Below are 25034 nucleotides of genomic sequence, written 5' to 3' on the forward strand. Positions count from 1 at the left end.
TCATGCTGGAGGATGTTGCAGGCAGCAGGACGTTCTCCACGGCGTCTCCAGACTCTGTCACGTCTGTCACATATGCTCATGTGCTCAGTGTGAACCTGCTTTCTTCTGTGAAGAGCACAGGGCGCCAGTGGCGAATTTGCCAATCTTGGTGTTCTCTGGCAAATGCGAAACGTCCTGCACGGTGTTGGGCTGTAAGCACAACCCCCACCCGTGGACGTCGGGCCCTCATACCACCCTCATGGAGTCTGTTTCTGACCGTTTGAGCAGACACATGCACATTTGTGGCCTGCTGGGGGTCATTTTGCAGGGCTCTGGCAGTGCACCTCCTTGCACAAAGGCGGAGGTAGCGGTCCTGCTGCTGGGTTGTTGCCCTCCTACGGCCTCCTCCACGTCTCCTGATGTACTGGCCTGTCTCCTGGTAGCGCCTGCATGCTCTGGACACTACGCTGACAGACACAGCAAACCTTTTTGCCACAGTTCGCATTGATGTGCCATCCTGAATGAACTGCACTACCTGAGCCACTTGTGTGGGTTGTAGACTTCGTCTCATGCTACCACTAGAGTGAGAGCACCGCCAGCATTCAAAAGTGACCAAAACATCAGCCAGGAAGCATAGAAACTGAGAAGTGGTCTGTGGTCACCACCTGTAGAATCACTCCTGTTTTGGGGGGTGTCTTGCTAATTGCCTATAATTTCCACCTTTTGTCTATTCCATTTGCACAACAGCATGTGAAATTTATTGTCAATCAGTGTTGCTTCCTAAGTGGACAGTTTGATTTCACAGAAGTGTGATTGACTTGGAGTTACATTGTGTTGTTTAAGTGTTCCCTTTATTTTTTTTTGCAGTGTATTTTGCATGAAGAAACAACCTGTCATTCATCACAAACTTTGTGAATATCTGGGTTTTCCCTCTTCACAATGCAGAAAGACTGCATTTAATCAGTGGACACCACTCGTTTTTATTACAACACACCTGTCATAATTGTTTTCTTTTCCTTTATTGCTAAAGGTACTGCGTAGGTGTAAACATACATTTTTGCAAGAGATAGCACTTGTATAGCCTAAGAAAGTAGCAGAAATGTGCAGAAAGTAGTTTTGAATGCAGTTTATTGAAGGGAAATAATAACAGTCTTGAACTTTTTTGGCAACATAGTGATATATACTGTACAATGAGGAATTCAACTACAAAATACTAGTCTTCTCCCATTTTTTTAACCATTGCCCCTATCCACAAGGTGTATAAACAACAACAATAATTAAGAATAAAATAGGATAATAGATACAAAACAAAAACGTGAAGAACATAAATCAATAAACTCTAATTAGCACATGTAGGACAGTATGCAAGTGTGTGTGCATGGACTTTGCAGATGTATTTCTCACATGTGCAGGACATATTATTTGTTTTACAGTCCTTCTTTGGGGGGGAATAATTGGCATCTCTTCCTCTTGCCTGCACCAGCTGCAGCCTCAGGTGGATCAGGACAAGAGTCAGCCCCCTGAACAGCTTTCACAAACGCTGCAGAGGCTGCTGTGCGGGGGAGGCACTCCCTTCTTTGAATGTGTGGGGTTACAAGTGTCTTTCCCAGCTGCTCCAGGAACACCCTCCTCTTGTTCCGCTTATCGGGCATCCAGGTAGGGTTGATCTTGTTCAATATCATGAAGGCATTTACACATCAATGATGTTATGGAAGATGACCAGGGGCCAGCGGGCAGTCATCCTCCTGCAGCTGTAAGTTCCAATCACCTTGTCAGGTTGTCCAAGCCTCCTTTGTTGTGGTTGTAGTCCAGGATGATGGCTGGCTTCCTGTCCTCGCGATCACTGATCTCAGCCGTTTTGTGCAGTGTGCTCAGGAGGACCACATTATTGTTCCTCTTTGGGAGGTAAGAAACTAGAGTGGTGGTGAGGGTAAAGGCAAACTTTGATGAGAAGGCCTCTCTCCCCCTTGTTGCGAGGAGTGCAAGGGGGAGAGAGGCTTGTTCTTTCTAACTGCGCCAACCATGGTGATCTTCCTCTTCAGGAGCTGCTGGCTGAGCTCATCAGAGGTGAAGAAATTGTTACACGTGACATTGTGCCCCCTCAGTTCATCTGTCACATCAAGCACAACCCGCATCCCCTGGTTCTTCTCCGGGCCTCCACTGGTCAGCGTCCCTGTGTAGACTTGCATCTTCTAAGGGTAGCTGGATTGTGCATCACAGGCCACCCATATCTTGATGCCATACTTTGCTGGCTTTCTGGGCATATACTGCCGGAAAGGACAGCGACCTTTTGACAAAAGAGATTACTATCAGTAATTAGTATCAGTGTCACAGAAAACAATCACATAAATACATGATATTACAGCAATACATAATACAATTAACAGTGAAAATCACTTACATAGCAGAGTTGAAAAAATGTTTTACCTCTGAATGCCTTGCAGGTCTTTACTCACGGGTATCAAATCGTAGCATTCTTGAGAAAGTGTGGTAGACTTTCAGTGGCATCGTGGAATGGAAAATTGCCCTTCCACTCTCTGCATCCCAGAGACTACATGTAGCCTTGTGACCTATACACACCCGCCAAGATTAGGAGCCCTATGTAGGCACGCAGGTCATTCTCATCCATCCTTTTCCAGTTGTCTCCAGGATGATTTTTTTTATGGCTGGTGTGATGAACATGTAGAATGTTGAGGCGATGTCCTGGGCAACTGCATGTCTTGTGGGCCCTGGGGTCATTCTTATGACATGTTGTGCCGCCATCCTACCCTGGTTGTCATATGGTGACAAGGACCATGTTATTTTGCTGCTCTTTGACAAAAATGTCTCTCTTTCCGCTTGGGGGATTTTTCTTCATCTGAAGATGATGCATCGTGCTCTGGGTTGTATTCTTCCCCATCTTCTTCTTTAGATACCTCCTCCTCTTCTAAATCATTGTTCTCTTGTTCCACCTGGACAAAAAAATGAACACTCTAGGAAACATCATCAAATTTCAAGTTGAAAAATTATAATTTAAGGAGTTTTCTCTTAAGACCCTTAAGACAACACAAGGGTTAAGACATGAAGGTCAGTCAATGCGGAAAATTTCAAGAACTTTAAAAGTTTCTTCAAGTGCAGTCGCAAAAACCATCAAGCTCTATGATGAAATTGGCTCTCATGAGGACCGCCACAGGAAAGGAAGATCCAGAGTTACCTCTGCTGCAGAGGATAAGTTCATGAGTTACCAGCCTTAGAAATTGCAGCCAAAATAAATGCTTCACAGAGTTCAAGTAAAATACACATCTCAACATCAACTGTTCAGAGGAGACTGCATAAATCAGGCTTTCATGGTCGAATTGCTACAAAGAAACCATAAATAAAGGACACCAACACGAAGAGGAGACTTGTTTGGGCCAAGAAACACAAGCAATGGACATTAGACCGGTGGAAATCTGTCCAATAGTCTGAAGACGCAGAGTAGGTGAACGGATGATCTCCCCTTGTGTGATTCCCACCATGAGACATGGAGGAGGAGGTGTGACAGTGTGGGGGGGGGGGGGGGGGGGGGGGGGGGGGGGGGGGGTGCTTCCCTGGTGACACTGTCAATTATTTATTTAGAATTCAAGGCACACTTAACCAGCAGGCCTACCACAGCACTCTGCATCAACATGCCATCCCATCTGGTTTGCGCTTAGTGGGACTATCATTTGTTTTTCAACAAGACAATGACCCAAAACACACCTCCAGGCTGTGTAAGGGCTATTTGACCAAGAAGGACAGTGATGCAGTGCTGCATCAGATGACCTGGCCTTCACAATCACCCGACCTCAACCCAATTAAGATGGTTTGGGATGAGTTGGACCACATAGTGAAGGAAAAGCAACCAAGAAGTGCTCAGCATATGTGGGAACTCCTTCAAGACTGTTGGAAAAGCATTCCAGGTAAAGCTGGTTGAGAGAATACCAAGAGTGTGCAAAACTGTCATCAAGGCAAAGGGTAGCTACTTTGAAGAATCTAAAATATATGTTTATTTGTTTAACACTTTTTTGGTTACTACATGATTCCATATGTGTTATTTCATAGTTTTGACGTCTTCACTATTATTCTACAATGTAGAAAATAAAGAAAAACCCTTGAATGAGTAAGTGTGTCCAAACTTTTGACTGGTACTGTATATAGATCATGAAGCAGGCATGCAAAGCTCACACAAACACTCTTTAAACATGCTTAAATATTTACACGTCTAACAACATGTCGCCTCCACCACCCAGGTGCGCTACGTGTTGGAGCCACGGAGACACTCCCAGGGCCACACGCTCACCTGCGTGGTGCGCCACCCAGCCCTGCAGACTGAGTTCAGGATACCCTACGTGCTCAATGTGCAGTGTGAGTGTTTTACATTTCTTTTATTTAACCTTTATTTATTTATTTATTGCCTAGTTGGCAAGTCAGTTGAGAACAAATTTGTATTTACAATGACGGTGTTTGGGGGGACCAGGCGGATAGGACAGCAGAGCAGTAGGGTCATTGAAATGGAACAATTAGATCACCTTTTACGTGATTAGTACAGTGCATTTCGAAGGTATTCAGACCCCTTGACTTTTTCCACATTTTGTTATTCTAAAATCGATTAAATAAAAAATGTCCCTCATCAATCTACACACAATAGCCCATAATGACAAAGCGAAAACATGTTTTTAGAAATTTTAGCAAATGTATTAAAAATAAAAACAGAACTACCTTATTTACATAAGTATTATCAGACCCTTTGCAATGACACTCGAAAGTGAGCTCAGGTGCATCTTGTTTCCATTGATCATCCTTGAGATGTTTCTACAACTTAATTGGAGTTCACCTGTGGTAAGTTTAATTGACTGGACATGATTTGGAAAGGCGCACACCTGTCTATATAAGGTCCCACAGTTCATAGTGCATGTCAGAGCAAAAACCAAGCCATGAGGTCGAAGGAATTGTCTGTAGAGCTCAGAGACAAGATTGTGTCGAGGCACAGATCTGGGGTAGGATACCAAAACATTTCTGCAGCGTTGAAGGTCCCGAAGAAGACAGTGGCCTCCATCATTCTTAAATGGATAAAGTTTGGAACCACCAAGACTCTTTTTAAAGCTGGCTGCCCGGCCAAACTGAGCAATCGGGGGAGAAGGGCCTTGGTCAGGGATGTGACCAAGAACCCGATGGTCACTCTGACAGATCTCCAGAGTTCCTCTGTGGAGATGGGAGAACCTTCCAGAAGGACAACCATCTCTGCAGCACTCCACCAATCAGGCCTTTATGGTAGAGTGGCCAGACGAAAGCCACTGCTCAGTAAAAGGCACATGACAGCCAGGTTGGAGTTTGCCAAAAGTCGCCTAAAGGACTCAGACCATGAGAAACAAGATTCTCTGGTCTGTTGAAACCAGGATTGAACTCTTTGGCCTGAATACCAAGCGTCATGTCTGGAGGAAACCTGGCACCATCCCTAATGTGAAGGATGGTGATGGCAGCATCATGCTGTAGGGATATTTTTCAGCGGCAGGGACTGGGAGATTGGTCAGGATCGAGGAAAAGATGAACAAAGTAAAGTACAGAGAGATCTTTGATGAAAACCTGCTCCAGGACCTCAGACTGTGGCGAACGTTCACCTTCCAACAGAACAACAAACCTAAGCACACAGCCAAGACAATGCAGAAGTGGCTTCGGGAAAAGCCTCTGAATGTCCTTGAGTGGCCCAGCCAGAGACCAGACTTGAACCCGATCTAACATCTCTGGAGAGACCTGAAAATAGCTGTGCAGCGACACTCCCCATCCAACCTGACAAAGCTTGAGAAGATCTGCAGAGAAGAATGGGAGAAACTCCCCAAATACAGGTGTGCCAAGCTTGTAGCATCATACCTAAGAAGACTCGAGTCTGTAATCGCCGCCAAAGGTGCTTAAGTAAATGTGTTATTTCATTTAAAAAATTATATACATTTGCAAAAATGTCTGAACGTGTTTTTCCTTTGTCATTATGGGGTATTGTGTGTAGATGAGGGGGGAAAATTAATTTAATCAATTTTAGAATAAGGCTGTAACGTATCAAAATGTGGAAAAAGTCAAGGGGTCTGAATTCTTTCTGAATGCACTGTATATAGAGCTGTGTGCCACTATGACAAGGAGAGGGGTAGCTCGCTATCTTTGTGTTCTGTTTGAGAGGGGTTGCTGTGCTGATAGGTGGGCTTTATGGTAGATGATTTGTCTTGTCTCAGAGACAGCTGCTGCTCATGTTTCAGCATGCACTCTCTCACTACATAAAGATTTAGACAACGGCCACATATATTAGTGAAGGGCTGCTGTCTGTATCTGATCTATAACCTGTCATGTCAATAGCCTGTTTTACAGTGCAGTATGCTCAGAGACCGGACCGACTCCCCATCTTCCCTCGTTTCCTCATAAAAGGCTCATTAAAGAGTCATCTTAATTTTATAATCATTGATGCATGCTTCCTTGGCAACCTGAACTGATAAATAGTGTATAGTATCTGTTTGGACTATGTGAGTGCAGGTTAATGAAGGCGTTTTATGAAATATTGATCAAGCCTCAGCAGCAGCAGCAGCAGGGGCAAGAGAGGTGGGTGCAGAAGGGTGGAGATGCAGAAAGGCGAGGTTAATACAGGAAGAGAAAGGCTTTGTAACTCAATAAATCATGTCAAATGCAGAGGCAGGGGATTTTAAGTGCCAAAGAAGCGCAATTTCTCCACAAACAAAGTGCAAAGGTCAACAGGACGCATTCATAACGTCTTGTTCCCTGCCCGGCTTTGTACTGTAATACGTTCTGCCTGCTCACTCTTCAAAAGTCAAAGGGGGAAATTGGATACCAGAGTCATTGTTTACTACATGTATTACAGTACAGTCAGTGGCATCTGTCCTACCTCTGGTAGGCTTCTTTCTCTCTGCTCTGTTTGTTGCTGGTGGTGACTCTGGTATCTCCTCATTTTGACCTGTCTGATGTAGCCTCTCTCTCTCTCTCTCTCTCTCTCTCTCTCTCTCTCTCTCTCTCTCTCTCTCTCTCTCTCTCTCTCTCTCTCTCTCTCTCTCTCTCTCAATTCAATTCAATTCAATTCAATTTGCTTTATTGGCATGACGTAACAATGTACATATTGCCAAAGCTTATTTACAATATAAAAATGAGAATCAAAATGGTCAACGGGACAACAGTAACAACAATAACTAAGTGTCAAAATAACCATACATTCAACAATAACAATAAACATACAGTAGAGTACATGTGCAGGTTGATTGGTCTGTCAGACACTGTCCCTCAACTTATGGCAGGCAGCAATGTAGTGCGCTGCCAACCCACAGCTCTCTGCGTCCTCCCCCAACAGGACGGGTAGCCTATCCTCATCAGAGAGGTCTTTGAAACCTTGAATAAGAGTTTCAAATTTGGGGAAATGACACTCTCTAATTGTTTTATATTTTTGACATTTTGTCAGGAAATGCAGCTCCGTCTCAGGTTCTGCTGTTGTGCAGTGGTTGCACAGCCTTTCCTCTACAGGGAGCCAGGTTTTCCTGTGTCTACCCTTCTCAATGGCAAGGCTGTGCTCACTGAGCCTGTACTTTGTCAAGGTTTTTCTAAGGTTTTGATCAGTAACCATAGTCAAATAGTTAGCCACGGTGTACTGTCGATTTAGGGCCAGATAGCACTGCATTTTGCTCTGTGCTTGTGCTTGTGTTTCCCAATAAGCAATGTAGTTTTGTTTTGACTGTGTTGTAATTTGGTTTATTCTGATTGATTGGATGTTCTGGTCCTGAGGCTTCAGTGTGTTAGTAGAACAGGTTTGTGAACTCAGCCCCAGGACCAGCTGGATGAGGGGACTCTTTTCTTTGCTCAGCTCTTGGTATTGCAGGGCTTGGTAGTGATATGAGAGGGGGTCACTGTATTTTAGATGTTTCCAAAACGTAATTGCTCTTTTTTGAGTTTTTATTATTAGTGGATATTTGCCTAATTCTGCCCTGCATGCATTGTTTGTAGTTTTCCTCTGGACATGTAGGAGAATCTTACAGAACTCTGCATGCAGGGTTTCAATGGGATGTTTGTCCCATTTGATGAAATCTTGTTTTGCAAGTGGACCCCACACCTCGCTGCCATAAAGTGCAATTGGTTCAATGACATATTCAATTAGTTTTAGCCAAATTTTAATAGGTATTTCAATTTGAATTTGCTTTTCTCTCTCTCTCTCTCTCTCTCTCTCTCTCTCTCTCTCTCTTTCTCTCTTTCTCTCTCTCTCTCTTTCTCTCTCTTTCTCTCTCTTTCTCTCTCTCTCTCTTTCTCTCTCTTTCTCTCTCTTTCTCTCTCTTTCTCTCTCTTTCTCTCTCTTTCTCTCTCTTTCTCTCTCTTTCTCTCTCTTTCTCTCTCTTTCTCTCTCTTTCTCTCTCTTTCTCTCTCTTTCTCTCTCCTTTCTAGGCTTCTCACATCCAACAAAACCCCTGTGCTGTAGAATCCTTTTCCTCTGCTTTTTCATTTTGATTATCAGTTGTTTTGTTCTTATATTGCTTGCTTTTTCCCCCTGGGGCGAAAGCTAATTTGTCATCGCTGTGCTACAAGGGAGCACATTGGCCATTGTGTACAATGCACACTAGGGCATTTAAAAAAAAGTTTTTTATGAATCTCTTGTTTTGTATAGAACAAATATTCTTGGTCAGTTGTGTTATTAAAGGATCCTGATCATAGTATATCTTATACAATAGGCCTACATGGTATGTACCCTAGTCTACTTTATTACAAAGTAGCTAACTAACAAATAATAATTATAATAATAAATAATAATTATAATAGGATTGTGCTTCTTTTCCAGTTGCTCCTGAGGTGACGGTGGTGGGATATGACCAGAACTGGTTTGTTGGTCAGGACAATGTGAAGCTGGACTGTGAAGCCAAAGCCAACCCACCTGCCCACCACTTCTCCTGGACCAGGTCAGGGTCTTCTAGCTAGCAGCTTACCCACCCACTACACCCCACAACATGCCATACACTGGCCGTGTCACAAATAGCACCCCATTCCCTATGTAGTTTGCTACTTTTGACCAGGGCACATAGTAGGGCACTATAATGAGAATAGGGTGCCATTTCGGACGTACCACTACTGTGATCATTGCTGGCTAGTAATATCCAGCAATGTTTGTATCTCTGTGTTTATATATGATCTCCTTTCTTAACAGGTTGGATGGGCCGATGCCTGACGGTGTGGATATAGTGAACAACACTTTTACTTTCACTCGTCCTCTGGAGAGAAATGACTCTGGACTGTACAGGTGTGAGGTGTCCAATGACATCGGTCCACGCGGTCAGAACGTTCATGTTTGGGTACAAGGTGAGAAAGTATGGCCTTGGTTAAACCCTTCAGGCCCACCATGAGTTTATACAGGGCCTGTCTCCATTTGCACACATTTCAGACACCAGAGGAGAAAAGAGCAACACCAAACGTTAAAATTGTTGTGGTTTTGGCAACATTAGATATCTGTGATATCATTAGAGAGTGACTGTTTCACCCTGTTTGTTTTTAGGAACACAGTATGCACTAATATGCAACAATATGCCTACTTGTCAATGGGAGCACAGTGTGCAGCAATTTGCCCTTCTTTGTTTCTTTTGTTTGTTGTCCAAGGTAATTTTTCAGGGTTGGACACGATGAATAACACACAGATACAGTAACAGACGCTAGTGTCGTGTCTTTGCTATCGTTAAATTGAAGACTTATAGTTTTTATCATATATTCCTGTAATTAGGGCTTACGCTATCACTTGAGTAATAACGTAACTAATTAACTATGAATTCGAGAGCACCAGGGAAAGTTATTAGATTACAAAGTTATAATTTCCCAATATAACCTTTCTAATATTTTCATATCTGATCAATAGTCTTCTAATTAATGATTTATTTACTCTACCTCGTCAGTCTCATTCCAAACGTCGTAAATCGTTGATTATCTGCACGAACCCAGTCTTCACTATGAGTCATCCATACATCAATTGTCTTAAATCATTTATTTATTACTAACTAATTAATTCACAGAAATGCCTAAACAAACAAACAAACTTAAAATAGTTACATGAAATGATGGGAGCAATATACCCTAGTGGGCTGAACCGGCATGGCGGCTGTTAGACAAAAGGGAAAGTTGCGTTCGACTAATAATTCACTACAGAGTCCATAACTATAACAATTGACATGCTAATCCTTACACATGAACGCTCACTCATTCGGGAACAATTGCAATCAATATATATATAGTTACGTTCAGTGTGTGTGTCGTCTTGATCGTTGGAGAGAAGTTCGTTTTTGTTGGAGTTATTGTGGAGAGTTCAGAGTGACATTCGTTATAGAATGGATGTTTCGGCGGTTGTCTTTCTTCGCGTTCAATGATACCGAATTCCTAGCTGCAGACTAGAAGTCAATATCAAAACTTGTTATTATTGGTGTAAGAGTTTTAACCACGTGGGATGGTTAAAAGATTCAGCAGTCTGGTCTCAAACCTTGGCCCTCTCGTTATCGAGGTAAGCTGGTCTGCAACCTTTGTCCTCTCGTGATTGAGAGAAACATGGTCTGAATGGTAATTTCTTAAGAGTTGGCTTTTATTCAGAAAGCAGAGAGGGGTGGTCCCATGGTCTCTGACCCATACTGGGCTCAGGGCGGTCCTTGGATTTAGTTCAAATCAAGAAGGTATTTGTACTTTTCTTAATTAAACAGTCCAAAATCATATTACACAATTATACAAACAGTATCATACTCACTCATTCATTTTATACAACAAACAGATGTAAACCTCATATCTGAGGTTATTATATACACAGCGGTATGGTAATGTGGTCCCACAGTCTCTCGTGAGTTTCCCACGTGATGACAAATGGACCGGTTCATAGCTGGACTGTCCACCGATCTTTATACTTTTGCAGGAATATGAAATATGTTCGTACCTCAAGTTCTGTGAGGTGGAAGAGAATTCCTTTGTCCTGAAAGTTTACCCTCTGTCTAATACTGTTTGTGGTGGGGAGATTCTCAGTAATTTACGACATCTCTCTGTGATCACCGCATGGGTTGTGGTAGGAAAGGGAGAGGCAGGTAGAGGGGGATGGGGTTTGCAGTACCCAAGCAGGCAACGTCATGACACTAGTATGTTCCCACCCCGTAAAAGGGCATGTGTGCTCCATGCTCTGCTGTAAGAGCTGGATGTTGTTTCCGTTCACTCATCAAGAGATGACTAATGATATTTACTTTAATTGAATACACATTAATTAATGACTGACTCGCAAAACAGACAGCGGACCCCCCCCCAAAGCTCTATAAACATTGTTTTTCTAAATTTGGCCTCACTTGGCTACAGTACCAGGCTGTTCTGATGCAAGCGGGCACTGCTTGTAGAACACACAGCCAGCAGTTTCCCCATCCCCGCTCCCTCCTCTCCTCTCTCTCCCTCCTCTCGTCTCCCTCCTCCACCTCTCAGCACATATGAAAGCTGCAGGCTAAAGTTAAATCTAGAATTAGTTTTCTCTATCGTAATCGCTCTTCTTTCACCCCAGCTGCCAAACTAACCCTGATTCAGATGACCATCCTACCCATGCTAGATTATGGAGACATAATTTATAGATCGTCAGGTAAGGGTGCTCTCGAGCGGCTAGATGTTCTTCACCATTTGGCCATCAGATTTGCCACCAATGATCCTTATAGGACACATCACTGCACTCTATACTCCTTTGTAAACTGGTCATCTCTGTATACCTGTCGCAAGACCCACTGGTTGATGCTTATTTATAAAACCCTCTGAGGCCTCACTTCCCCCTATCTGAGATATCTACTGCAACCCACATCCTCCACATATAACACCTGTTCTGCCAGTCACATTCTGTTATAGATCCCCAAAGCACACACATCCATGGGTCGCTCCTCTTTTCAGTTCGCTGCAGCTAGCGACTGGAACGAGCTGCATCAAACGCTCAAACTATAGGGCCCTATGATTTCCGCGATAAGGAAAATGCGGACGGAATCACGGAATTTGGTAATAAAAATGGAATCAACTGTAAAACTTGGAATATTGCAGAATTTCCATAGTTTGGCTGATAATTGTAGTAACTTAAATTATTTCATAATTGTAAAATTACAGACGAGTAGGCCTAGAGAAATAATTCCATTTTCGATTGGGGTGTTTGGGGGGGGGGGTCGATCGTGCGTGGGAACCTTACGTCACCTCACAACTTGGCTGTCACTTTGAGAAACATGTCGAAGAGGCGCCAATTCGTCAACAAAAAAAAAGAATCGACCCTGACCCCTATATTCAGAGCAGAGCAATACCCAATGGACTATTATTTAGTCAGGCGATAAGCTGTTTTGCAAATTCTGTCAACATACTATTGATTGGACCCGTAAAAATACGTGTGACAACCACTTAAAGTCTGAAGCCCATGTGAAGAACAGGGAAAAGCACCGTGTTACACGGAACCCAAACAGGCTACGCGCGTGCGCCATCGTGCATACATTTATTTTACCCCACCACACCAAACGCGATCACGACATGCAGGTTAAAATATCAAAACAAACTCTGAACCAATTATATTAATTTGGGGACAGGTCGAAAAGCATTAAACATTTATGGCAATTTCAGCTAGCTAGCTTGCTGTTGCTAGGTAATTTGTCTTGGGATATAAACATTGAGTTGTTATTTTACCTGAAATGCACAAGGTCCTTTACTCCACCAATTAATCCACACATAAAACGATCAACCGAATCGTTTCTAGTCATCTCTCCTCCTTCCAGGCCTTTTCTTCTCTTGACTTTATACTGCGATTGGCAACTTTCGTAAATTAGGTGCATTACCGCCACTGACCTCATTTGTCTTTCAGTCACCCACGTGGGTATAACCAATGAGGAGATGGCACGTGGGTACCTGCTTCTATAAACCAATGAGGAGATGGGAGAGGCAGGACTTGCAGTGCGATCTGTGTCAGAAATAGAACTGACTTCTATTTTAGCTCTTGGCAACGCAGACGCTCGTTGGCGCACGCAAGCAGTGTGGGTGCAATAATTGAATAATATAGATTTCAAAATGTATTTTGCAACTCTGTAACACTGTTGTTTTGAAAGAGCATATGAATTAAATTATTAAAGTGTCTGGACAAATACCAAAGGCTCTGTAAAGGAGTGAGGCTCTGGTAGAAAGTCAAGAGAAAAGGGAGATTTAAGAGGGTCAGACCAGTGTATGTGTGTGTATGTGTGTGTGTGTGTGTGTGTGTGTGTGTGTGTGTGAGATTAGTTATTCCTCTTTCTCTGGGAAGTCATGTGAGAAGATGAAACGCACGAGCAGTGTGGGTGCAATAATTGAATAACATAGATTTCAAAATTTATTTTGCAACGCTCACGCATGCGACGCGAGCGGTGTGGTCAGCCTGTTAGCCAGAGCATGCCTTTTCAAACGACAATTACATTTACATTTACATTTAAGTCATTTAAATGTAAATGTAATTGTCGTTTGAAAAGGCATTACTAGTGCAAGTGCATCAGCAGATTCAATACGATAATTTATTCAGCTACGGCCGTTTCTAGTGAAGGATTGCAAACAGGGAGGAGAGTTACCAGAAAATGAGAGCAGCCTCCGTCAAACTCACCTGCCCCGTGTGTTCGACCAACATATGACTGCCGTTCTACTGAAGATCCGTGGGAAGAGGTTTACGGTGGTTGTTGATGAGACAACAGATGCAAGGGATTGCAGCGTTCTAACATCGTTATTGGTGAGTTAACTTAACTTGACAGTCTATTAATATACCGTTGCAATAGACTACATTTACATTCTGCAATGTGAATTGTCCGCATGCAAATTGTGATATTCCAAACGACAAGCTATCATGGTGAAATATAGCAATGCATAATGTCAGCAGCCGTCTGCCTCCATCTAGCTAACTATCGCAGTATCTATATTGTGCTTACACTTAATTTAAATAACACTTATTTTGTCACAAAATTATTTTAGGTTAAAACATAATTAAAGTTGTTCCTTATCTTTCATTGCAGGCGTTGAAAACCAGTTATTTCTGGTGGATGTCATTTTCATGGACAGATGCAACTACTCAATGTTTTCCCAGCTATACAGTGGCTTGCGAAAGTATTCACCCTCTTGGCATTTTTCCTATTTTGTTGCCTTACAACCTGGAATTAAAATCGATTTTGTGGGGGTTTGTATCATTTGATTTAAACAACATGCCTACCACTTTGAAGATACACATTTTTGGGGGGGTGAAACAAACAACAAATAAGACAAAAAAACTGAAAACTTGAGTGTGCATAACTATTCACCCCTCCCTAAGTCAATACTTTGTAGAGCCACTTTTTGCAGCAATAACAGCTGAAAGTCTCTTGGGGTATGTCTCTATAAGCTTGGCACATCTAGCCACGGGGATTTCTGCCCATTCTTCAAGGCATAACTGCTCCAGCTCCTTCAAGTTGGATGGGTTCCGCTGGTGTACAGCAATCTTTAAGTCATACCACAGATTCTCAATTGGATTGAGGTCTGGGCTTCCAAGACATTTAAATGTTTCTCCTTAAACCACTCCAGTGTTGCTTTAGCAGTATGCTTAGTGTTGTTGTCCTGCTGGAAGGTGAACCTCCGTCCCAGTCTCAAATCTCTGGAAGACTGAATCCATCATTCCTTCAATTCTGACCAGTTTACCAGTCCCTGCCGATGAAAAACATCCCCACAGCATGATGCTGCCACAACCATGTTTCACAGTGGGGATGGTGTTTTCGGAGGTGATGAGAGGTGTTGGGTTTGTGCCAGACATAGCAAAAAAGCTCAATTTTAGTTTCATCTGACCAGAGTACCTTCTTCCATATGTTTGGGGAGTCTCCCACATGCCTTTTGGCGAACACCAAATGTGTTTGCTTATTTTCTTCTTTTAGCAATGGTTTTTTTTCTGGCCACTTCCGTAAAGCCGAGCTCTGTGGAGTGTACGGCTTAAAGTGGTTCTATGGACAGATACGCCAAACTCTGCTGTGGAGCTTTGTAGCTCCTTCAGGGTTATCTTTGGTCTCTTTGTTGCCTCTCTGGTTAATGCCCTTCTTGCTTGGTCCGTAAGTTTTGGTCGGCGGCCCTCTCTTGGCAGGTTTATTGTATTCTTTCCATGTTTTAATAATGGATTTAACGGTGCTCCGTGGGATGTTCAAGGTTTCAGATATTTTTTTATAACCCAACCCTGATCGGTTCTTCTCCACAACTTTGTCCCTGACCTGTTTGGAGAGCTCCTTGGTCTTCATGGAGCCGTTTGCTTGGTGGTGCTTCTTGCTTATTGGTGTTGCAGACTCTGGGGCCTTTCAGAACAGGTGTATATATACTGAGATCATGTGGCAGATCATGTGACACTTAGATTGCACACAGGTGGACTTTATTTAACTAATTATGTGACTTCTGAAGGTAATTGGTTGCAGTAGATCTTATTTAGGGAGTGAATACACACCACGCATTTCACTTCACCAATTTGGACTATTTTGTCTATGTCCATTACATGAAATCCAAATCAAATCCATTTAAATTAAAGGTTGTAATGCAACAAAATAGGAAAACCGCCAAGGGGGATGAATACTTTTGCAAGGCACTAGCCTCCCTCCACAGCAACAATCTGAACCTGAATGATGCCTGGGCAGTGGTCACAGATAATGACTCCTACTGCCTGAAGGCATACAAGGAGGTTCTGAAAAGAGTGATGCCCAACAGTGTCCATGTAACTTGTCTCTGCCATGTCATCAATCTGGTGGGTGAGACCTGGCAGCGCTACAAATATTTCTCTGAAGTTCCATCACTTGTGACATGGATGAGATCTGTCTTCTTCAAGAAGCCTGTCAGAAAGAGAAGATAGGTGAGCTTCCTCATTGTGAAGGAGTTTGTGCAGGTCAAGGCTCCTCCTGAAGCAGTGAGCACCCGATGGAATAGCTGGTGTGAGGCAGTGAAGTACCATGCAGAGCATGTTCATCTGTACAGAGTTTTTGTTGGCAGAAAAGTCATCATCCCAGGCAGTCACAAACATCCTCAGCCAGCTGGAAATGGAGGAGAAGGTTGCTGCATTGTTGCCTAGATTCTTGCATTACTTTTTTCATTTATAATGAAACACTGAATTGAAGCATTTTCCTTGATAAAAAATAGTGCAATGTTGTGTTGCATCATTACAAATGTACTGTTATATCTTATTAAATTGTTGACGTTTTATTCATTCACATTATTACACTCTTTCTGATGATACAATTAGCGTAAATAGTAAAACACAGAATTCAGAAAAATTGAAAAAAACGGAATTTGGGATAAATAAAACGGAATTTGGAGGGGAAAAACAGATTTCATAGGGCCCTAAAACTGAACAGTTTTATCTCAATCTCTTCATTCAAAGACTCAGTCCTGGACACTCTTACTGACAGTTGTGGCTGCTTTGTGTGATGTATTGTTGTCTCTACCTTCTTGCCCTTTGTGCTGTTGTCTGTGCCCAATAATGTTTGTACCATGTTTTGTGCTACTACCATGTTGTGTTGCTACCATGTTGTTACGTTGTGTTGCTACCATGCTGTGTTATCATGTGTTGCTGCCTTGTTGTTTTGTCTTAGGTCTCTCTTTATGTAGTGTTGTTTTGTCTCGTCATGATGTGTGTTTTGTCCTATATTTATTTATTTTAAATGTTTAATCCCAGACCCCATCCCCGCAGGATGCCTTCTGCCTTTTGGTAGGCTGTCATTGTAAATAAGAATGTGTTCTTAACTGACTTGCCTAGTTAAATAAAGGTTAAATAATAAAATAAAAAATCCTCTTCTCGTCTACCTTTTCTCGTCTCCCTCCTCTCATCTCCCTCCTTTCTTTTCATGTTTGGCTTCTCTATTATTCTTTATGTATGGAGCATGAGAACTGTGCTCCCCTTGTATTTTAATTTCCCCTTTCCTTCTAATCTATATCCAAACATAATGACTCCTACTCTTGGACACATTCTCCCCTGGCACACAATCTCTCTGATTTCTCACTGAGAGGGAGAGCAGGCTGGAGGAGCCTCAAACTAAAGCAGGTGGTCAGTCTTCATCTGTGAGTAGGCCGGGTTTAGACCGGTCTCGCTCGTTCGAAAACTATGTGTACGCCCCAAATTATACCCTGTTCCCTATATAGTGCACTACTTTTGACCAGGACCCATAGGGGCGCACACATAGTTTTCGAGCAAGCAGGACTCCAGGGAATAGGGTGCCATTTGGGACAAAGTCTAAAGCTTGGTTGACACCCTGTCCAGGAAGAACTTGCACTGAGCAATTTGGCCTCTCCAAGCCAACAACATGGAGGAGTCCGGCATATGCCGCTTCTCTCACTCTGAGTTTATTTATTTTTTATTTCGCCTTTATTTAACCAGGTAGGCTAGTTGAGAACAAGTTCTCATTTGCAACTGCGACCTGGCCAAGATAAAGCAAAGCAGTTCGACACATACAACAACACAGAGTTACACATGGAATAAACAAACATACAATCAATAATACAGTAGAAAAATCTATATACAGCATGTGCAAATGAGGTAGGATAAGAGAGGTAAGGCCATGGTGGCAAAGTAATTACAATATAGCAATTAAACACTGGAATGGTAGGATGTGCAGAAGATTAATGTGCAAGTTGAGATAAATAAATAAATACAGTATGGGGATGAGGTAGATTGGATGGTCTATTTACAGATGAGCTATGTACAGGTGCAATGATCTGTGAGCTGCTCTGACAGCTGGTGCTTAAAGCTAGTGAGGGAGGTAAGAGTCTCCAGCTTCAGAGATTTTTGCAGTTTGTTCCAGTCATTGGCAGCAGAGAACTGGAAGGAGTGTGTTCAGTGTTAAGTGGAGATACAAAGCAGTCCTAGTGCAGCTTAGACTCCAGTGTTGTGGAGATACAAAACAGTCCTAGTGCAGCTTAGACTCCAGTGTTAAGTGGAGATACAAAACAGTCCTAGTGCAGCTTAGACTCCAGTGTTAAGTGGAGATACAAAGCAGTCCTAGTGCAGCTTAGACTCCAGTGTTGTGGAGATACAAAACAGTCCTAGTGCAGCTTAGACTCCAGTGTTAAGTGGAGATACAAAACAGTCCTAGTGCAGCTTAGACTCCAGTGTTAAGTGGAGATACAAAGCAGTCCTAGTGCAGCTTAGACTCCAGTGTTAAGTGGAGATACAAAGCAGTCCTAGTGCAGCTTAGACTCCAGTGTTAAGTGAAGATGCAAAGCAGTCCTAGTGCAGCTTTTATTGCTTCTTTGTAGTCAGGCACTTGATGTTTCTAGAGAAACAGGGTCAGGCTGCTTTTTGTCCTGAAGAGAGGTCAATATTCAGACACAATATTCAGACACAGACACACTCTCTCTCTATCTCTCTCTCTCTGTCTCTCATTTCAATTCAAGGGGTTTTATTGGCATGGGAAACATATGTTTACATTGCCAAAGCAAGTGAAATAGATAATAAACAAAAATGAAATAAACAATGACAAATTAATAGTAAACATTACACTCACAAAAGTTCCAAAACAATAAAGGCATTTCAAATGTAATTTTGTCTATATACAGTGTTGTAATGATGTCTCTGTCTCTGTCTTTGTTTCTTTCTCTCTCTGTCTCTGGGTGTCATCACAGTAATTAACCACTGAAGGACAAATCAGAGGCCGAACCTCACATCGATTACACACGGTTTAATCTTCTCACATGACTTCCCAGAGAGAGGAGAATAACTAATCTCACACACACACACACACACACACACACACACACACACACACACACACACACACACACACACACACACACACACACACACCCACACACACTCTGGTCTGACCCTCTTAAATCTCCTTTTTCTCTTGACTTTCTACCAGAGCCTCACTCCTTTACAGAGCCTTTGGTATTTGTCCAGACACTTTAATAATTTAATTCATATGCTCTTTCAAAACAACAGTGTTACAGAGTTGCAAAATAAATGTAGAAATCTATATTATTCAATTATTGCACCCACACTGCTCGCACGCGCCAATGAAAGTTGCCAATCGCAATATAAAGTCAAGAGAAGAAAAGGCCTGGAATGAGGAGAGATGACTAGAACGAATTCGGTTGACCGTTTTATGTGTGGATTAATTGGTGGAGTAAAGGACCTTGTGCATTTCAGGTAAAATAACAACTCAATGTTTATATCCCAGGACAAATTAGCTAGCAACAGCAAGCTAGCTAAATAGGACAAATTAGCTAGCAAGTGCAAGCTAGCTAGCTAAATTGCCATAAATGTTTAATGCTTTTCGACCTGTCCCCAAATTAATATAATAGGTTCAGAGTTTGTTTTGATATTTTAACCTGCATGTCGTGATCGCGTTTGGTGTGGGGGGACAAAATACATTTATGCATGATGGAGCACGCGCCTAGCCAGTTTGGGTTCCGTGATAGAATTTCAATTAAGACTAAAGCTTTTTTGTGAACTTTCATTTTCTAAATGTTATTTTCACAGGATATAAACATTTGTGTATTCTATTTGTTCATTATTCAATGATTATACTGTGTCACCTGTCAGATTCATACTAAAGACATTATTAACTGACATTGTTTTTTTTTCTTCTCTGTCATGCCATTCCCTCCCTCCATAAACCCTCATCTCTGCCCCCCCTCCTCTCTCTCTCACACACCCATCCTCTATCCATCCATCAGATCCTCCCCCCACCATGGCACCAGTCGCCACAACCTCTACTCCCCTCTTCCTGGACACTAGTGACACCAGCACGGCCCCCAACAAGCGTCGAGGAGCGAGCGGCCACTCCACCTCACCCACTCTGTCCTCCCAGTCAGACAGCAGCCTGGGTACCATAGTGGGCGGGGCTGTGGGTGGGGTCCTGTTCCTGGTGCTGCTGCTGATCCTGGGCGGAGCCTGCTTCATGCGCCAGCGGAGGACCTTCAGGGGGGACTACTACACCAAGCAGTACCTGGGCCCCTCCGACATGCAGAAGGAGTCCCAGCTGGACGTGCTCCAGCCCCACGAGCTGCAGGAGGTCTACGGGGACGGGCAGAACTCTACCTACAAGGGCAGCCAGGAGCTGAAACCCAAGCCGGGACTGGGAGGGGACATAATTTACCCTAACGACATCCAGGACAGGGATGATTGGGGCGACGGCCACAAGGGCCTCCGGGAGGGCAGCTACTTCCCTGCTGAGAACCAAAACACCATCCACCACCCCAGAGGGCTGCCCGTTCACACCCCCACAGTGACCAACGGGTCTCCCTACCTGCCGGAGGACTGCTTTGACAACGGCACAGACAGCGAATATGTGTCCCACATGGATGGGTCTGTGATCTCACGCAGGGAGTGGTATGTCTGAGAGCTCTAGGGGAGCTGGAAAATACCTTTTGGCTCAAACAGACTTGGTGAGACAATAATTTAACAAGCGTTGAAATAGATATATTATAGAGAATTTATATCAATTCAATAAACAGACTCTAATAGACAAGAATGAACATTCCCGGTTCATTTTTGTGCTCTGACTCTAACCACTGACCCTAAGGACTTCTATATGACTTCCATATGGAGTGTGTTATAACGTCGTGGCATCTCAACAGATGATCGCAGGCTGGGAATGGCAGTAATCTGCTGTCATTATCGGCTTAACTTTAGAATTAGGGTTCATTTGGCAAGGGTTTCTCTGTACTACGTTGTTTCAACAGATGTGAGCGGTTCACATTTGTGTCTTTCTGCTTTTATGTATGTAAACACCTGTCTGGCATTTTAGCCCTCATTAGTGAAATATTTCTGTCCTTTTTTAACATTCTGAACTATGTTGCATCAATTCAAACCCCTCACATTCAATGACATTTCCCCCAAAATGTACACTTTATTGCTTGCCTGTAATTATATGACTTTTTCATAAAGGTGCAATTCTGGTTGCTTCTTGCTGTTGAGAACACCTAAATCAGATTGTTATATTTGAGTGCTGAAACTGTTATGTGAAAGGGAAAAGGATTCAACAATATGACAATTTGACAAGTTTATGGTTCTAGATGACAATAGAACATATCCACATGTTGATGTGAGCAGGATGTACAGTGATATTGTCAGGACTATGGGACGTGACAGGACTCCATTAGACACATCGGAGGAACAAATCTCAAGCTTTGCATCTATTTAGGACAGTTTATTGGACATGTTCTTTAGCATTGTGTCCCAACTGGCACCCTATTCCCTATACACTCAGTGGCCAGTTTATTAGGTACACCCATCTAGTCCTGACTCCGCTATCTGCATGACGCAATAGGAACCCGAGATTCATCGGACCAGGCAATGTTTTTCTACTCCTCAATTGTCCAGTGTTGGTGACCACTTCTTCTTGTTTTTGGCTGATAGGAGTGGAACCTGGTACAGTGTGTGTCATTGTGATCTGTGATGGATTTTTCCCAGTACACAACCAGGCACCATGACATGGTCTGTGTCCCAAATGGCACCCTATTCCTTACGTAGTACAGTACTTTTGAACAGAGCCATATGAGCCCTGGTCATAAGTAGTGCACTATATAGGGAATACGGTGCTATTTGGGACACTGACCATGATGTTAATGCTACTAAAGTGTTGACATCACCAGTGGTCTCATCATCATTAGCTTGTATTGACCTAGCATTTCCTGTTCCTTCTCAGCCGGCTGCTTCATTCTACCTGAGAAACTAAAGGATCAAAGTGGCCTCTCTAAAGCCTTGCCATTAAAGGAAAGCGATCTCTTCAGTCAACGGGTCGGGGGGAGTAGAGCATTTATGTATACACTGACTGTTGGAGGAGGGGGTTAAAGAGGTAGTAATCTCCCTGTGGCATTTCCTGGTGGGGCTTGGTTTTTGCCTGAGGTTGCTTTGTTTCTCCTTGTGGGGTTTTGCAGATTGAGGGCACACTCTTTTTAATTTGATCCTTATTATTTTTTGCTCCCAACCCTTTGGTGGTTTATAAAACACTTGCATATCACACACACACCACATGCTGCCTACTGCCTAGACCACTCCAACCCTGCCATGTTCAAAGCCCAGCCCTCACCTCAAAGTTTTAGCTTTTTAATTAACTTCTCTTCCTTGGATGGACATCGCAAATGTTTGACCTCAGTGATGTGTAGAGCATCTGTGTATGCAAGCACACTCACGGTTTTTATCTGTTTGATTCAAGGCTTCCAGCGTGTGCCTGACTAAAATGAACAGAGCCCCTCTGAAAACTTTTCTTAACTTAGCTGCTGCTCAGACATCCACCCCCAGGGGTTGTGGGCACGTAGGCTAAATACAATGCAGGGATACATTCTCATGTCTTTTACTGTCTGTCTGTACACACAATATGAGGTGAGCTTGGTCTTACTCCCTATTTTGAACATTTGTTCAAATACAGGCTGGTCTTTGACATGTCATTTCATTTGGAGTAGAAGAAAGTGATTGAATGTCTAATGAAATTATTTTTTTATTTTTTATTTTTTTGGCAAAGCTTTTGTTTTCAAGTTGACCATGTTTGGAAGGGGAAGAGATTAAGTTATTGTTGTGCCTATACTGCCTTCCTTTCGTTTGAATCCTTTATTGTTTATTCTTCTGCTTATGTATATATGTTCATGGTTTTTATGTGTGATGATATCAGCCTGATTGTCGGGAAGACATTTGATTCATGTGTTGATTTTAAGTTCTGAATGCCTCTGGAGAGAAAGGTTGGTGCCTTATGTCTTTCTTTGTAATATTTATGATTTTGTTACTTGTTTTTAAACCAGCGTAGTTGACTTAAGGTGAATTGTTTAGCCTTATACACACAGACTCTTGTAGCAGCTCTTGTAGCAGCTCAAGTTGCAATGTACCTAAAAATTGTATTTCACTGGAAAATTACATGGGTAGTACTTTGTTAGTACTAAGCAGGCCAGAATCATAGTCAATATTATTGTTTTGTAAATATGCTGGCTGTCTTTTTTTATTCTTTATTAAAAAAAATGTATTTTTTGTCTGAAATTGTCACAGAGCATTTCGATTATTTGAAGGTCATTTAAAATACGACCACTAGTCTGTTAGTACTGGGGAGTTTTCCTCTTTCACTTCATTTTACAAGATATTAGTTCTCAAAGGTTTGACTAATTATTTTGTTGCCATTGTGCTATTAATTGGTTTGTCAAAAATCACATTGGAAACACGGGATAGATAATTGTTCTCTGTTTGTAATAAAAGAGCATCTTATCTGAATCATACTGAACTGTGTTGTCCCATAGGTTTATATTCATACCTCTTTTGCAGTGATAGTCTGCAATATCTTCTTTAACCTCAAATCACATATCAGGAACAAATAAGCTTTATGGATATAAGAACAGGTGTTTTGTTTTCCTACTAATCTTTTTGTTTCTTGGCCCATAACGTGTCATCTGATTGCATTGGAAGAGGCTGAATTTTGTGTCCCAAATGGCACCCTATTCCCTATATAGTCCACTACTTTTGACCAGTGCCCTATGGGACAGAAGAGAAGGGTGGAGGGCCCAATGGGCTCGGGTCAAAAGTAATGCACTATATAGGGAATAGGGTGCCATTTGGGGGACACAGTTCAGCATCTTCCAATGCAATCAGATGACACTTTATGGGCCAAGAAAAAAACTAGGGACAAAGGTGTTCCCCTCACTCAGACCTTAACCCATCTATCTCTGTCACCCTCAGCAGCCTCCACACCTGTGGTGATCAGTTACTGACCCATCACCTCTCTCCTGTCCCAGTCAGCACCCTCTCCATCACTGACATAGAGAATAGACCCACCCGCTGCCTTTGTGATGGACAAATGGATCACACCTGTACTGGGATAGGTGGTTGAGTTTGTTTGCTGACCACCCACAGTCCTAGCAGGTTTTCCTCTTGTATCTATTGACATTAACCTGTCTCCAAGCCCATTTGTCACCAATGAGGTCTTGAGTGATTGCTGCAAGACGAGTCGTATTCTTTTGTTGGTCTTGATTTGGCATAAAAATAAAGCCTTATTCCATGATGTTTCAGGGCGGGCTTTTCCTCTGCACCAATAGGAAATTGTATAATGTGTTTATATCCCACTTTTATTTACCATATTAAATGACTGGTTAGACTTGAGTTGAAAAAAGAAATGTATCCTATCAAACTGCGTGATGTTCACTAAAGGGCCCCTTTGTTACTTAATCGCCCATAAGTTTCTATACTCCCCAGTTTGGCCTCTTCTTCCTCTAAGTGTTGGTATCTAATCCTCTGTGTTAACCTGCTTCTGGAGGTGGCATGAAGAGTATCATTGTCTGTTATTCAATGAAGCCAGAGTGACACTCACTTCCCTCCATCCCAGGTAAAGAGAGAGAGAGGAGAGAAACCAGATCCCTAATCTTCTCTGGCATGTCAGGCTGAAATCTTCTCTCTTACAGTCTTGGTGTGTCCCCCAAATGGCACCCTATTCCCTGTATAGTACACTGCTTTTGACCAGGGCTCACAACATACGGAATAAGGAGCCATTTGGTCCACAGCCTTTCTCTGCTTTCATCACTTGACTGGTAACAGTGGCCCAAACACACCCTGTACCGCTCTCTATTACCGTCACATTGCCTAACTGGGGTAACCCCGGCCTAATTCATCACTGTTACTATCTGCGTGTTTGTGCAGGCTGCAGGAGTAAATAGCTTTGTTGGTGGGCTTCAGTTGCTCTTTGTCTCTCTCTCTCTCTTGCATCTCCGCAGCTGTCTTGGTTTGTGTTTTTTCACACTTAATGAATCTGTCGGCAAATGTGTTTTGCTTTTGTTACCTTGTAAAACAGCAGTCAACACTTTCAACATTCTTGGTAGACCCCACCCAATGTTTGAGTCTTGCCATGCGGTGGTTTCTAATAGTCCATTGTAACTATGCTGGTAGAAAAAAGGGTGGTTTGTTTGCTTAGATGTGCTGTGTGTTATTTTGTCATGCTGCAGGATATCTTGAAATTTACCAGTAGCCAATAATGAAAGCAGATCAAATGCCAGGTTTCTCAGTTTTTTTTGGACTGGATTTGGCTCCCAATCATTTAGATAAGAGTAGAGAGAAGGCAACTTCCAGTCTCTGCGTCTATCCCTCCACT

General features: G+C 42.7%; 1 protein-coding gene across 1 annotated transcript in view; it reads left to right on the plus strand.

The window, feature by feature from the left end:
* The window catches only part of LOC129822579 (nectin-3-like protein), a 79639-nt gene extending 56464 nt beyond the window's left edge, over positions 1–23175 (plus strand). The window contains exons 4-7 of the mRNA XM_055880921.1: positions 4230–4344; positions 8789–8906; positions 9152–9303; positions 19648–23175. Of these exons, the coding sequence (XP_055736896.1) occupies positions 4230–4344; positions 8789–8906; positions 9152–9303; positions 19648–20312 (1050 nt within the window). The 3' untranslated portion in view covers positions 20313–23175. The remainder of the gene's footprint in view (positions 1–4229; positions 4345–8788; positions 8907–9151; positions 9304–19647) is intronic.
* The last annotated feature ends 1859 nt before the right edge of the window (positions 23176–25034 follow it).

Source organism: Salvelinus fontinalis, chromosome 24 (genome assembly GCF_029448725.1).
Source record: "Salvelinus fontinalis isolate EN_2023a chromosome 24, ASM2944872v1, whole genome shotgun sequence".
Classification (NCBI taxonomy): domain Eukaryota; kingdom Metazoa; phylum Chordata; class Actinopteri; order Salmoniformes; family Salmonidae; genus Salvelinus; species Salvelinus fontinalis.